Source organism: Triplophysa rosa, linkage group LG23 (assembly GCF_024868665.1).
Source record: "Triplophysa rosa linkage group LG23, Trosa_1v2, whole genome shotgun sequence".
Classification (NCBI taxonomy): Eukaryota; Metazoa; Chordata; class Actinopteri; order Cypriniformes; family Nemacheilidae; genus Triplophysa; species Triplophysa rosa.
In genome coordinates this window covers 7,997,035-8,011,513 of record NC_079912.1, presented here as the reverse complement: position 1 = coordinate 8,011,513, position 14,479 = coordinate 7,997,035, and the positions used below count along the sequence as shown (strand labels likewise).

General features: G+C 37.8%; 1 protein-coding gene across 1 annotated transcript in view; it reads right to left on the bottom strand.

Moving 5' to 3' along the window:
• LOC130546988 (piezo-type mechanosensitive ion channel component 2) overlaps positions 1-14,479 on the bottom strand; it is a 107,492-nt gene that overhangs the window by 23,884 nt on the left and 69,129 nt on the right. Inside the window, exons 15-28 of the mRNA XM_057322587.1 lie at positions 14,186-14,379; positions 13,630-13,778; positions 13,315-13,488; positions 12,838-13,055; positions 10,818-10,978; positions 9,926-10,102; positions 9,722-9,844; positions 9,429-9,629; positions 8,356-8,560; positions 7,869-7,970; positions 7,568-7,733; positions 2,526-2,769; positions 2,057-2,153; positions 595-760 (exon numbers count right to left, since the gene is read on the bottom strand). Of these exons, the coding sequence (XP_057178570.1) occupies positions 595-760; positions 2,057-2,153; positions 2,526-2,769; positions 7,568-7,733; positions 7,869-7,970; positions 8,356-8,560; positions 9,429-9,629; positions 9,722-9,844; positions 9,926-10,102; positions 10,818-10,978; positions 12,838-13,055; positions 13,315-13,488; positions 13,630-13,778; positions 14,186-14,379 (2,377 nt within the window). The remainder of the gene's footprint in view (positions 1-594; positions 761-2,056; positions 2,154-2,525; positions 2,770-7,567; positions 7,734-7,868; positions 7,971-8,355; positions 8,561-9,428; positions 9,630-9,721; positions 9,845-9,925; positions 10,103-10,817; positions 10,979-12,837; positions 13,056-13,314; positions 13,489-13,629; positions 13,779-14,185; positions 14,380-14,479) is intronic.

Sequence of the window (14,479 nt, the reverse complement as noted above, 5' to 3'; positions counted from 1 at the left end):
TTTTACGTAAATATATGAAGCTGTATGTGACGGTAAACATTTCAAATATTAGTATGTTATACTGAGGTAAAATGACCTCATCAGATTGCATTGTTTAATCGATCGACATCATTATTTCCATATCATTCATCACATTGAAATGAAAAAATTCAAGCAAAGCATTCTGGGATTCAATTTTTTATGTCATCTGGGAATTCAAGGCATGAGAGAACTTCCATATTGCACTGTCTACATATTGCAAATTGAAGAAATAATGTGAGATATGGTTTTATTATAAAAAAGTGCATTAATCTTGCATAGTTTTACTAATATGGTACAATGGTCATTTTATGGTTAAACAATGGTTGTTGGAGAGAGACAGTAATTTGGTGCCCCGATAGCAAAAATAGTTTTTTTTATTTAATTTAATGTTGAATCAATGTGAAACACAGATTTTACAATTATCTGTGCTATCTGGGTTCTTTTACTACAAATACCACGTAAGGGCAACATAACCGCAAACTCCACCCAGAATATTCCATTAAGTGACTTCATCCACTCACAAACAAATGAAACTTGAACTACAATTACACATTTAAGGATGTGCGTGTGTACCTGGATGCGAGGATCTGTGAAGAGCGGATGTCGGCCACGACGTGCAGGAAGTAGTAGCTCGTGAAGACTCGCCTCTGCAGTAGCAGAGAGGCAAAACAGATGCTGTCCCAGATGATCCCGGCCTCATCACTCGGCAACTCGCACTGTTTTTTCTCCTGCTGCTCCGCTGCGCACACGCAAAGGCCAGAGAGATTAAAACCATTCCCGCGCTAATAGAGTTTTATTGACAGTAAATAATAGACATTTGTACGTTCATACGCTGTAAAAACACAAGGGTTTCATTAGCTTCTGCCGAGGCAGTTAAAGACATTTGTTACACTTATTATATTAGATGAAATTCTTATTCGTTGTAACCGAACATCACAGTTTACCTGTCAGCATTAAGAAATTAAAGGTGCACCAAGTTATTTTTGGTTTGCTTTCCTGGCTGACAACAGTGATGATGTCATTGGTCATGTGCTCTTTAATGTCATCGAGGCTACTGTTAGGTCTGGAGTTGTTTTGGAACTAAGCGTAATGGTTCAACCAAAATGGCATCTGTCATCATTTACTCACCTCTTTTTCCTAAAAACATAAATGAGATTTATGAGCTGTAACTTTAATTTACGATACTTTATGGCATCTTTTGAAGCTTGACAAGCCTAGTTTCTATTTACTTTCATCACTGTAAAAATCTTTAAGCCCACACAACAACAAAAATCATAGTACCAATTTTCCCTAGCTTTTTCTTGCTTACTTAACTTTTGATCAAGTAGTTTATCTCAACAAAATTTTCTTAGTAATTACAAAAAAGAAAAATCAGCTGAACCAACTTAAAATAACTGGAGAACAAGTCCACCCAACCCAAAATATTAAGTTTTCTTATATTCTTTTTATTACATTATAAACATGCTCTAACATAATCTAAGAGTGGTTCAGTAACTGCTCAAGCAGACTGGATTTAGATAAATTAGATCGTTCATCTAAGTCCAGTCAACAAAATAATCTTTGCTAGCAACATGTTATGGACGAATTTTGTTCAGTACACACAAAACAGTACATCGACTCCTTCTACAAAAAATTATTTGTTCAAGTAACATAATTACCTTTGTTAGATGAACATATTCAAGTTGGATTTTGTATTTCATTTTTTGTTCCATGAAAAAAAGCTCACATCCATGTCGAATGCTTGAACTATATTTACAGAAAAGAATCAAATTCCTTTAACTCTCTTTATTCTAACATACAGTATTTCTCTAACAGTTGTTGAAACTTTGTATCTTAGCATTTCTTGTAAAAATAGCCTACTTAGATTTAATCGCTTTGTCGTACGAGTCAACTTTGTATGATGCTTTGGGGAAAAAGCATCAGCTAAATGATCAAATGAAACCAAAATCGTCTGGATTTTTGATCAAACTACCCCTTTAAATATGTATGTCAAAGTGTTTTTATCTTTAAACCAGAAAATGACGGCATTACTTACGTTTTGAATATCCCTTTATAGTGCAAGCCAGACTAAACAACTGGATGAGCCAACAGTGTTTGACCACCAACGCTTTGATATATCCACAGGCAGCTATCTGAGATCCAAGAGAACACAAACCACAATTGCTAAAAACCCCTAAAAAAACATTAAAATAGTTTCATGGATGTGTCACATTTTGGAAGCAACTCTTTAAATGACCGTTAATTAAAAATAGTCCGGGTAAATGCATGTGTTCAGTGTGTGTGTGTAATTACTTCACACCCTCTGAATTCATACCCGCAAAAATGCAAAGCGCTATAAACACTGCAGGGTCTCACACGTAATCATTTTTATCAGCCTTTGGCTGTTGAGGTCATATCCAGACTAATTTATCAACACAAGCAACACCTTAAAAACACATTTAGACTTGTTTTCTATTATTAGTTCTATATCCCTGAATTAATAAGCTGTGTTATGATTTACTTACCGAGAGAATGTTTTTCATGGTTATAACAAAAACGTTGTATGCTATCAGGAAGTCCCAGTAGTGCAGGATGCTTTTGATTGGCTTCAGTAACAATTCGCCCCCAAATAGCAGGAAGTAGAAACAGGCCACCAGGTAGCCCATACAGAAGATGCTGATGCGCGTGGTGCCCGTGATAAAGATGATGGTCAGGACAAACCAGAACAGGTAGCTGAACATGATCACCTTCAGCATATCCAGATACGACCTGCAGAGATAAAGAAAAGTATGTTGCCTTTTCTACACTGTTTTATGTTATACTGTAACATTTGTTTCATTTAAAAATAACACACAGAACATTTGAACATATGTTTTTGGTAGAAATCACAAAAATGCTAACTTTATAAAATATGCGGTAGTGCAATGATATATATTAGCAAGGGCATAATGGACATTTATTTTAGTTCATAGATTTTTGCAAACCGTAACGCTTCCCATCTCTGTTGGTGATACATAAAATCATAACAAGCTTATTATTATCATTTTAAACTTATTATTATTATTGTAAGCTTAACATTGTGAAACCGTTTTAAACACGGATTGTTTATGTTATTGCTTCATAAATGATTTGGATTTATTTACACCAAAAAAGTTTTAAAATTGGCACAAAACATTAAATAACAGATTAATATTCATCAAAAAGTTTGGTACTGTCCAATCCTTTATATATGATTGTCTGTTACTGTGGCTATTATGGTCAGGGTTGCCAGGTCCATTCTATTCCCTGGGTTGTTTTTTATTTCCGCGGGCTAAACGTGGAAGGATTTTGTCCATCTGAGGTTATTTTTTAAGGTGAGGTGAAGTTATTTATGAAAACATCTATACAGTCATTTTAAAGAAGAAATTGTGTGTCATGCATAACATGATCTGTAAACTCTGTAGGCCTATTTTAGATAAAAGTGGCTTTTTATGTGTGTTTTTAAGGATGAAGTCGATGAGCTAGTGTTATGCTAGTTATGATTGGCAATTGGGCTAGTTTTGTCCTGCAGATCTGGCAACCCTGATTATGGTCCTAGTACTTTAAGAGTGAAGTGGAAAATACGACCTGCTAAAAGTTAAGATATTTATACTGTATGGTTCTTCAAAAAAGGGCACCATTTCCTTAGAATGACCCATATCACGTCAGTCGGTCATTTGTATTTATTGCAATCTGTAATGATGAGAAACCAAACCCTTGAGAAAATTAATGTAATGTGTAGAGAAGTGAAAAATTGACCACGCGTGTTATTTTAACAAAACCTAATGTGATCAGAGAAGTAGATGGTCATTAAGAGTAAAACTCTCCAAATGTCTTCATCGCCGTCCTCATTTCCAACTGTTTTAACTGGCTGAAGGCTGCAGAAGAGGTGTAGAGTCTGATGGCATTTCTAAGACTGATAAATGATCTGCTCGAGGATAATCAGTCCTGCCCTGATCTAGAATCAGGATTTATTTTCTTAATTTCATTTACGAGAATAAGCAGAGGAAGCTCAGCTGATCCTGGAACCACAAACCTAAGATTGCAGGTTTGAAGAAGAAACAATGTAATTATAATGGAGGTGAATTTGTATAGATGGCCTCTTTTCCACACGGTATTGAATTCAAGTACATGTAATGAGAGAACAGACAGAATGATAGTTGGCTACGGATTGTTTGAACATTCTTCAGTCGCTCTAAATGACATTGGAGAGAAAGCACAAAGAATACAAATAAAGGATGGTATTTCTGTTTTGGAATAGCCCTTCCGATAAGTATCTCAACAGATGAAAATATGCCTAAAAGGAGGGACTTTAAATGTGTTACTGTCAAGTCAAAGGAAATTGGGTCTCATTTTCATGTTTTTGTTATTTTTGCAGTAAATATCAAATTTATTACATTTTCTGTAATAAATCGGACACAAATCCTTTTCTGTCATCTGTGTTTCTGTGTTTGTTCGGGTATGTGTCACACAGGGGTGTATCTAGGATTTAAAACCATCAGGGGCTAAGCCTAAAACATTAGGGGTTAATGTGGGGAATTTGGATTATATAAAAAAATATGCTTTGCATTAACCTTTTTATGCAATATAGTTTATTAGCAAATGCAAAATAATCACATAAATGTTCATTTATTCTTCTCAAGGAAAATATGCTTTGCATGAACACATTTATGCAATATATTATCAAACACATAATAATCATATGTAACTTTATACATCTGAACCATCGTTTATCTCTCTCTAGCTACTTATGTCTGCTCTATTTCATTCTCTTGTGGACTCTTCAAAGTTCTTTATGATTCTTTTATCCATGTATTTTTCACCGCCATCTGTGCCACTGTTATCTGGAAAAGAGTTAAATAAACTTAAAGGAGACGTCAGATGAAAACCCACTTTTTCTGTGTTTAAGTGCTATAATCGGGTCCCCGGTGCATCTAGCAACCCAGAAAACATGAAAAATAAGAGCCCAGTAAGTTTGTTTTGGTGTGCCTTTCCTTGCAAGCATGTGAGAAATCGAGCCGTTCAGATTTCGCTCCGATTGTGACGTCCAAAGCGGATTTTATTATAATGTTACCGCCCCTTAATCTACACAGTTCCACCCATCGCGCTCCGCCATTGTTGTTTTCACAAGCGACAGCGGTGTACGTGACGCCAGGGCTAAAGTTCGTGGACAACATGCAACGTAGAGACAGGAGTGGATTTATTTTATTTTTAGTGGAAATCCATCAGAAACCACAAGTAAAAACCTGCTTGTTTGCGCGAATCACTTCAAGCCGGAGTGCTTTATCAACCTGGGACAGTACAAGCAGGATTAGCTTCAAAGTTGTTCCTCAAGAGGGATCGAGACCAACTGAACGAGACAAAGCTGCCGATGTAAGTAATATTTATCAACAGTCTGAATTGACGTAAATGTACTGTATATATAGGAGGATAAAGTTAGCATAAGGGAGCTAAGTCAGTCACGGGCTAAATAGAACATTCAAAGCCAGTGTTAAACTTACTCTATATTTATATGTTATTTGGCAAATGGACACTTGGAGTTTAGCTGTTTGTATTTTAATACATTATGTGCGTTAATATGTTCAGCTGCGGCAAGCTGTTTGTTTTGCTAATGAACAGGGGCGAACACTGCGGTTAGTTTCGTTTTAAACGTCTCAAATCATTCGTCCTAAGGCTGAAAAATCTGTCACAGCAAACTAGCTCTCACGTTGTGTGTGTAACGTTATAACTTGTCAATGACAAGCGCTCAAATCCAAGTAATTCCGCTGAGATCTGCAGTGGATTCCGTGGATTTTAGGTAAGCATACAGGCACAACGTAAGCGCATTAGCTGTTTGCTGTGACTGATTTTTTTGTCTCTGGACGAATGATTTGAGACGTTTAAGACGAAACTAACCGCAGAGGAATTCAGGAAACATAATTTAGCTAAACCATTGCCACTACATGTGTGTTGTGTTGACACGCCGGACTGAAGGGGGGTGGGGTTCGCTGTAACTCATTATCAGTTAAAGAAACATGCACCACAACGGGTTGCTGTGAGCATAGCTGTTTTTGACGTGGCAAGAAGGGTTTTGTTTACACAGCCATTGAGTGTTTTTAAGCAAAATATGTTCCAGACATTTCATGAAGACCCTAATAAATCATACCAACTTGTTGAAAGTGCTCGTCTGAGGAGACCTTTAAACATTAAAAACATACACTATTCATAATAAACACTGCATTATGGTGATGTATTGTGAATTTTATTTACTTTAAAAAACTAATACTGATACATTAAAAAACTGTAGTTTTTCAGCATGTATTTGAAAAATATAATAAAATATATGTATACAAATGTTAAACCTATTAAAAGAATGCATATCAAGGCATCTAGTGGTTAATCCATGTCATTACATTTCATTTTCTTTATTTCCACAAAAATGAATGTCTATTTTTTATGTAAATGTTTGTAATGCGTTAGTGTTTTCACGTTTATGAGCTGGTCGATAATAATGTATGAAATTAACAGTCAGTCCCTTTAGGATTTCATTCTAGGAATTTTCCTTGTTTGTAAATTGTGTAAATATTTGTAGTGTTTTTTTACAACTTTAAATACTATGTGAATAGAAATACGTAATAACTATAATTGATAATGCTTAACCTAGTATACATAAAAAAATTGTACATTTTTAAGTAAACACCCAGTGGCCTAATAACTGCTGGTGTGACTGCCAGTGGTTCACTGATAGGCTGCTGGCACTTTAAGACTTAAAAAGCACGGATCCAGTGATACGCGTCCCAAAAAGTTTCTCCCGAAAACTATTTCTTTTCATACCCGAGTGTGTTTAAAAAAACTCGACAGACGTTTTGATATAATTTATGTGTATTTGACCATTCAAGCAATACGCCTGAAAGACAAGATTCGCTGACGGGAAGCATTTGCTCAAGGATGATGTTTTTTACAAGGAATACAAAACAGTATTGTTTCACTGCGCTTTCATAGATATTGTCGCTTCGACCAGTCATTGGCACTTATGTGAGGGCAGCAGCCAAGAAAGGTTCACACAGACCACTGACCTCACATGAGTGACAGGCAACATCTGTGCATTATCCTCGTAAAAAATATTGCATCACAAATTTTGATACAATTACATTTTTGCTATCTTTGCATTCATTTTTATTAAGATTATGCCGCAACAGCAGCATCGCGAAAAACTGTGCGGGTTTGTTGTGATAATCCGGATTTGTATATCATGAGTTATGCCTAGGTGTACATTTTCGTCTGCGTGTATGTTCTCGCACACGAAAGTTACCTTTCTTCGTCTTCTGCCAAAATGAAAGAAGATTTGTTTGTTTTTTGGCACACGCCATTGCCGTTCTGCAGAGTTCTCTGCCCTCACACTGTTAGATTTTATTTTGTCAAGCAGCTTAACTGCATGGTGATGGAAATAAGTCACGTGGTGTGTATGTGCGTGCATGCCTGTGTGTGTGTCAGACAGATTAGAAACAATCGGAGAGCCCCGAATAAATAGTGCTAGCGACGCCCATGGTGTCACATGTCAAGAGCTCACCTGCAATGAATGAAATCAGGAACAGGGTTGTGCTGGCTGAAAGTGGCGGCATCCAGGTCTCGACAGATCTCCGTGTTATCCCCCGCCAACAGCTGCACGGCCGTCACGTTCTCCTCCTCAAACACACGACGCTGCAGTGACGCGCACAGCAACAGCATGAAGTCATCTACAGGGAGAGAGATGAAAGATATGTCGTGAAGTTGAAACGACACTGTTATATTTGCATTTCATTAATACAAACTTGAATATTTTCTAGAGCTGGGCAACGTGCCGTGTAAGCTCTGAAAAGATCCTTACTCACAGAGGGGGAAGAGAGGATTGGGTTTGGTGTGGAAGTCGGGGAAGTAGAGCCACTTGATGACGTTGGAATCCATCCTGGAGGATGGGTGTCTCCACGGATAGTCTGAACCACAGAGAATAGAGAATAACTTTGAAGGGATAGTTCACCCAAAAATAAAAGCTCTCATCATGTACGTTATCAATACGTATGACTTTCTTTCTGCAGAATACAAAAGAAGATGTTTTGAAGAACTTTGGTAACCCAACAACACTGACCCCCATTGACATCCATTGTATGGACACAAAACCACCAAAACATTTCTCAAAATATCCTCTCTCATGTTCCACAGATAAAAGAGCCACATACAGTACATGTCTTGAACGACATGAGGTTGAACAAATGATGACAGAATTTTTATTTTTGGATGAACTATCCCTTTAACTACCAGAGTCATCCATGTTTTCATAGACTTTTACTGGAGGTCACATTGGAGGTGTTTGACACTCACCTGTACATGCTGCAGGTGGGATGCCGATGCACATCAGATACTGAAAGGCCAGCATGCAGGCCAAGAAGCAGCAGTATTTAGGCCAGACGTGTGCAATGGCTTTTCTTCTCCTCTGATACATCACTGCAATCAGACCGAACGCATGCAGCATGGCATAGAAATCCATCCGCTGACCAATGACATTTACCACTAACAAAAAACACGTCTGGAGGAGAAATGAACAAGCAGACATGGAATTCACGTTAGGAAAATGATGAGTACATTTGATAGTATCAAAAAGAAGACAAAAGCATGTGTGGGTCGAGCAACCTCAAGTGGGTGCTCGACCAAAAAAACGAATAAAGAGTTGTATATTAAGTCAGCACACCAAAGCTCCAAAAATATCACAAATGTATTAATTAAATGACTTACGAACAAAAGTCTTTAAATGAATACATTTTTGATATTTTTGGAGCTTTGGTGTGCCGACTTTATATACAATTCTTTATACATTTGAAGGTATGAAATTAAAATTCAATATCCATTAGCTTAACGCTATATGTAGGGGATAATTCACGGCTAGCCGTGCACTAAAATCCTTTAATGCACGGCTAGCCGTGGATTATCCCGCTTATACCACGGTCTTTTGCCAAGTTAAAGCTGTAATTGATTGAAACAGTTTTAATGCACACCTTCCAGCCAATCAGAATCGAGTATTCAAACAGACCATGGTATAATGTGGTTTATTTGTCTCAACAGTGTGTAAATAATTTAGAAGAGACCATACAAGCACAAAAATGCCTCATGAGAGCAGTAAACAGTTCCCTAAAAGTTGAGCAAGACGTGCTGAAGGTGTTCACGGATCAACATCTGGTCTGGTCATAGAACAGAATTTCTGTCAAACAAACCTGGTCCAATCCTTAGCCGCTCTTCAAACGGCTATTGACTATTTTCTAACTGATAAGTGAGGGATGTTATTTTATCCTGCCATTGTAAAAAACATAGAGAAACCAAGGAGCCTTAAACCCATCTTACTTGGTAAAGTTCACTGTAATATTACAAATTTAGATAATAATGGGTATTGATGGCTTTACCTCAAGGCCAAACTTGTAGAAGAAATAGTTGATAAAATATTTGGCGCAATTGAGAATGCCATCGTCCAGATGCTGGCGTGTTAAATTGTGGAAAATGGTTCTTGTGACCGGAGGGGTCAGGTTGTTCTTCATACGGTAAAAATCCTGGTGACGGTAAATTGTCACTTCAAACGCCAAGAGGGCCAACATCAACAAGTTAATCTGAAAGTGAAGAATCACATAGAGAGGAATGAAATTCAGATAAGCAGCATACATGCACATTTTCATGACCATTGTTTATATATGCGTCTCACCCGAAGATTCTCCAAAAGTGGAGAGAACTTCCTGAGGCCGACCCAGTTAGCCGGGTCCACTGAGCCACTGTATAGAAGAGACTTGGCCATGTCTAGTTTCTGAGCATCTGTGTAGTTATCCGGCTGAAGGAGAGAGAGAAATACAGATTGTCATTTCCATTTTCAGCATGTGTTTATATGTGTGCATTTGTTTGAGTGTCCTACCATAGTGCAGTTTTTCGAGTATGTGTTAATGTTAATGGAGGTAAGCTGGTAGAGCATTTTGCAGACGATGATAACGCAGGTCCAGACAGTGCACACACTGGACGCCAGAGGTCTGAACTCACTGAAAGGCAGAGCAAAGGCCCAGCTCACCAGGAACACGTAATTAAACAGAGATACCTGAGAATGACAAAAAATATGATTTTGAGGATAGGACAGATCTGATGGGACTGATCATTTCGATTGACGCCAATTAAATGTGACGAAGCAAAATATTCAGACGATTCTGAAAGCATCTTCAGAAAGCATCTGCAAAGGCTAGTCGTCTGCTAGTCAATCTGGTTTATGGAACATGGTCCAAGTTTCTCAAGTCCAAGATGGTTTTCAAGCTCTAAATGACTTGACCATGATGGTCAATCAGGCTAAAACCATGACTCATTATGAAGACCAGTTAAGACCATAAATGACCAGGTTTGGCTAACCTAAGGTGATAGTTCACCCAAAAATGAGCGTTCTGTCATCATTTATTCACCCTCTTGTCAATTCAAACCTGCATGACTTTCTTTCTTCTGCAGAAGACAAAAGAAGATATTTTAAAGAATGTTGGAAAACCGAACAACGGCGGTACCCTTCACTTATATTGTACATACACAAAAACCAATGCAAGTTCGGTTACCAACACTCTTTAAAATATCTTCTTTCGTGTTCTGCAGAAGAAAGAAAGTCATGCAGGTTTAAAATGACAAGAGGGTGAATAAATGATGACAGAATATTCATTTTTGGGTGAACTATGCCTTTAAGGTTTCACCTGGATTTTCCAGCCATGTTCACTTTTACACCACAGGATCACTTAACATCAGGCTTTAAATTTGCATGTGTTTTCTCCCTTTCTTACCTCTTTGACTGAGACCCAGATGATATAGGATGAGACGATCTTGATAATGTGAAGCTCCAGCAGCCACCAGATAAAGATCTGCATCTTCTGCACATAATCCAGGAACTTCAGGAAGAGCACCGTGAGACGTTCAACCACAAGATGCCATTTATTCTTCAGATCTGCAGAAAACATACGTTTCAAAAAATTATTCATCAAACAAGAACAAATAATAAAAAGCCTCAAAATTGCCTGTGTTGCCAAAAGGAATAAATTCATGTATTCCATATTCTACAGTATTTGCATATATCGTCACTGTCCTTCCGAATCTTTGGATGTCCAAATTCACTATTTTTCAGGAATTGGAAAAAACACTGCACGAAGTTGACAAGCAATACTATACTAATCAAACTGAACGATATATTTTCTTCTCCACCTGTTTTAGTCTGACCCAATGAGCATTTTGCTGCCCATTTGTCACACCTCAATTTTGCAATTTCTAGTAATGCATAACAATGCATACTCAGGCATTTAATAATAATAATAGTAATTATAGTCAAAATGATTTGGTTTGGTTCAGTTCACTTCAGTACAATACTATATTTGGTGCTGCTGTATTACCACAAGTTACCATTTTTTGTTATACAACACAAAAATGATGCATTCTGAATGCATTACAATCTATCTCATGGTCTGAAAATATCAAACCACATGACAGCCAAGACACCTCTCCGTATGCAGAATGATCAAATTCAATGTTTTACACACCGAGGAATGCAATAGATGTCTGTGAATTGAAGAAGAAGCAGAAGCAACAGCAAAACTCATTTGTTAAAAAACCTCTTTGTCAAAATTACGGTGCAGGAACAGTGTGCTACAAAACCAGCCATTGATGGTTAATATACTGTAGTTAGAATCTCAAAACATTCGTAAACTACTGAGACCAACAGATAAATTGAAGCGACGTGTTTTTGACATTTTTATGATATTCATAAAGTACAAGAGGCTGTTTAACAACAGTTTAGAAAAACCAACCTGTTGACCTGTTATGGTATGTGCAACTCCACATAGAGAAAAACAGCTGCTGTCTGCTAAATTACAGCTTCAAAATGCTCATGGGTTGGATCCACAAGCAACAAAACACTGTCAAAAATCAAAATGTCCTCCCAAAAAGGAAAATAAAGAAACTTCAACAAAAATGTTTTGTGGAAGTCAATTCGTGATTCTGTGTATACTGAAGTGTTATTTTATCTAGTTATAAGCAGTCAGTGTTAAAGACAGAATAGTCACTCTTCACCGGGCCTGCCAATAAAAGTGTTTACACATTCAACAAGTCTAGACATTTTTATTCTGGTCTGTTTACCTTGCTGGCTCTATCCTGCCCCATCAAGCCAATAAAAGCTTCTTCCAGTTGTATTGTTCCAGTGAGAGTAACCAATATGGATTCAAGATTTTTATAGTGTGTCTCATTCAATAAAGGATATAATTTAATGTGGTAAGAAGCATTTCTAATTCAGGTCGATTTAATCATCATGAGTACCATCCATATGTTCTGGTTTAACTAGATTACTCTGAGCACTCTTTCCATTTAGTGTGAATTTTAGATTTGTAACTAAATTGCGCTACTAATACGACACGTTGCATTCAGGGCTGGACTGGGACGTTAAATCGGCCCTGGCATTTTTGACCAGCTTCGGCCCTCCACCATTTGTGTCGACGGGGGAGGGGGGGAGCGAGTGCTAGGTTGTGCTGCTGTCATTGCCTTTCCTGCATACATGCCCGATTCGCAATCGCATTCGCGTTCCATGCATCCGCGCCCGATTCACGCTTCTAATCCGTCCACCTCTCCGGCCCATGCGTCCGTTTCGGCCCAAAAAATACATCGGCCCACCGGGAAAATGCCCGGTATGCCCGATTACCAATCCAGCCCTGGTTGCATTTCTGCTGGAAAACCTCACATTTTGCAGTGCCAATTTGTATCAACCAATCACGATGGATGATGGAAAGAGGTGGAACGGGTGAAACCTGAAGGCGAGAATACCTGATTCCTGCTCTGGCACAGGACCTGCTTCCATCTGGCAGGTGAAGCCTTCTGATAAAAAGTTTGACTCCGAGATCTTCTCCTCCTCACTTTGTTTGACATCTGCTGCCTCCTTCTCCAGATCTACTCTGTCTTCAACCTCCTCCTCATTTATGGTGGAGCTGAATGAAGGTTTGACCATGGAGATGTCCACCAGACTGCCGTCCAGATGCACAAGCCTGATAAATTGAGGAAAAACAGCTGTTTATGTGTGACAAGGATTCCGAGCCAATGATCCCCATTCATTTCAATATTTACATTCACATTCGTATTTCCGAATTCAAAACAAAAAGGAGGATTCGAAACATTAGTGTTAAACATCTAAAACCACATTAGTATAATTCAGCATTTGGAAAAAATCGAAACATTAAAAACTTAAATTCGTATAATTTGTAATATAAAATATAACACACGTCATTGTGTCCAAAACCGCCGTACCTGGAGATGGTGCTCTTCTGTTTGTCGGCCACAGACTTGATGTCGGTGAGCTGTAGGAAGCGCTCGTGAAAGTAGTGCAGATGCAGGATACACACCAGAAGGAAAGATGTGGGAATGAAGATCCGTGTGAACAGAGCAGGAACTGAGAACTTCTCCAGACCGAGATCTTCCAGCCTGCACAAATGATCACACAAAGAGCTGACTTCACAAATCCATGAGTTTTGTTATTATAATGCTAACTGTAACTTACTGTCTAACAAAAACATAACAAGTCGCTTAAACATGAAATGAAAGATATCTTAAAAGCATTCATACTTCTCTCTGCTCATTCCAGTCATGTTGGACCACACGTGTATGGAGGACTCAAACTGGAAGGTGTAGACCAGTATCAGCACCAGCATGGTGTACACCACCACTGACATCCAGAAATACTTCAACATCCACCTCCACCTCTCATAGTTTAACTGCAACCAGAGGCGTTCAACACATTTATTCACTACATGTCAGAACAGCATAATGATATCTGCTCCAGCATAGACAAACCAAACAAAAAAACAAAACAGGCAAACAAACAAACATATAGACAGAAGACAAATAAAAACAAAACGATGGCAGACAAACCAAATAACAAACAAACTGAGGATAAACTAAAAAGAAAACAAATACATGAAGAAGAGCAAACAAAACAAATATAAATATGGCTAAGATAAATAAAAATCAAAGCAATACAATTATTTTGGTCTAAAATGTTTATTTTATTTTTTCAATAAAAACAAATAAATAGTATTTTTGTTTCTCATCATAAAAAAACCTCAAATAAATGTTCATAAACTATTTTGAACTAATGTTAAACAAAAAAAACAGCACAAACCTGATAAAGTGCCACACAAAAGAGAAACATCATCATGTATATGATCTTGTACATGACGATGCGTCCCTCAAAGCTGACGAAGAAGAACATTCCGCCACAGATGTAGATCCAGTACTTATTAAGCATGGCCATGACTGTACTGCCCAAGACATCCATCATCTCTCTGTGACCTCCTGCCTCGCAATCAGGCTCATCTACAACACACAAACAGCCATCCATACATCCATACTTTATGACTTGTTTTTGGGAGGATCAAAGAAACGATACAAATAAAGTTTTTTATAGGATGGGAAT